The sequence below is a fragment of the Penaeus monodon genome, chromosome 28, assembly GCF_015228065.2.
Source record: "Penaeus monodon isolate SGIC_2016 chromosome 28, NSTDA_Pmon_1, whole genome shotgun sequence".
NCBI lineage: Eukaryota > Metazoa > Arthropoda > Malacostraca > Decapoda > Penaeidae > Penaeus > Penaeus monodon.
Genome location: NC_051413.1, coordinates 26,138,365 through 26,138,833, shown reverse-complemented (window position 1 = coordinate 26,138,833; position 469 = coordinate 26,138,365). Strand labels below are relative to the sequence as shown.

Sequence of the window (469 nt, the reverse complement as noted above, 5' to 3'; positions counted from 1 at the left end):
GATAAAAACCCCACGACCCTCCTCTCGCCGACAGGTGGGAGCAACACACTGGTCCAAGGGCGACGTTCTCCTCTTCATGTGCGACGTGGACATCGTATTCAGCACGAGGTTCCTGGAGCGATGCCGCCTGAACGCCTCTCCTGGCCACTCGGTGTATTACCCTGTTGTGTTTTCCTTGTACAACCCGCAGATGGTCTACCCACTCCAGGGGAAACCTGTGCCTCAGGTAAGTGGGACTTGGGAGGTGTTTGGAGGTGTCCGTAGGTTTTGTGGGTATTGGTAGGAGTCCGTAGGTGTTAAATGTGTCCGTAGGTGTTTGTGGGTGTTGGTAGGAGTCCGTAGGTGTCGGTAGGTGTTCTTGGGGTGATTGTAGGTGTTCGTGTTTTCTCGATAGCGGTTATTTGTGTACGTTGTTAGTACAGTGGCTTTTATACCTGCAGTTGACATGACAGATAATTTCAAGTAGCTG

General features: G+C 51.8%; 1 protein-coding gene across 1 annotated transcript in view; it reads left to right on the top strand.

Moving 5' to 3' along the window:
- LOC119591125 (chondroitin sulfate N-acetylgalactosaminyltransferase 2-like) overlaps nucleotides 1-469 on the top strand; it is a gene marked incomplete in the record, with an annotated part of 15,310 nt that overhangs the window by 12,985 nt on the left and 1,856 nt on the right. The window contains 1 exon segment of the mRNA XM_037939838.1: nucleotides 32-226. Within this exon segment, the coding sequence (XP_037795766.1) occupies nucleotides 32-226 (195 nt within the window).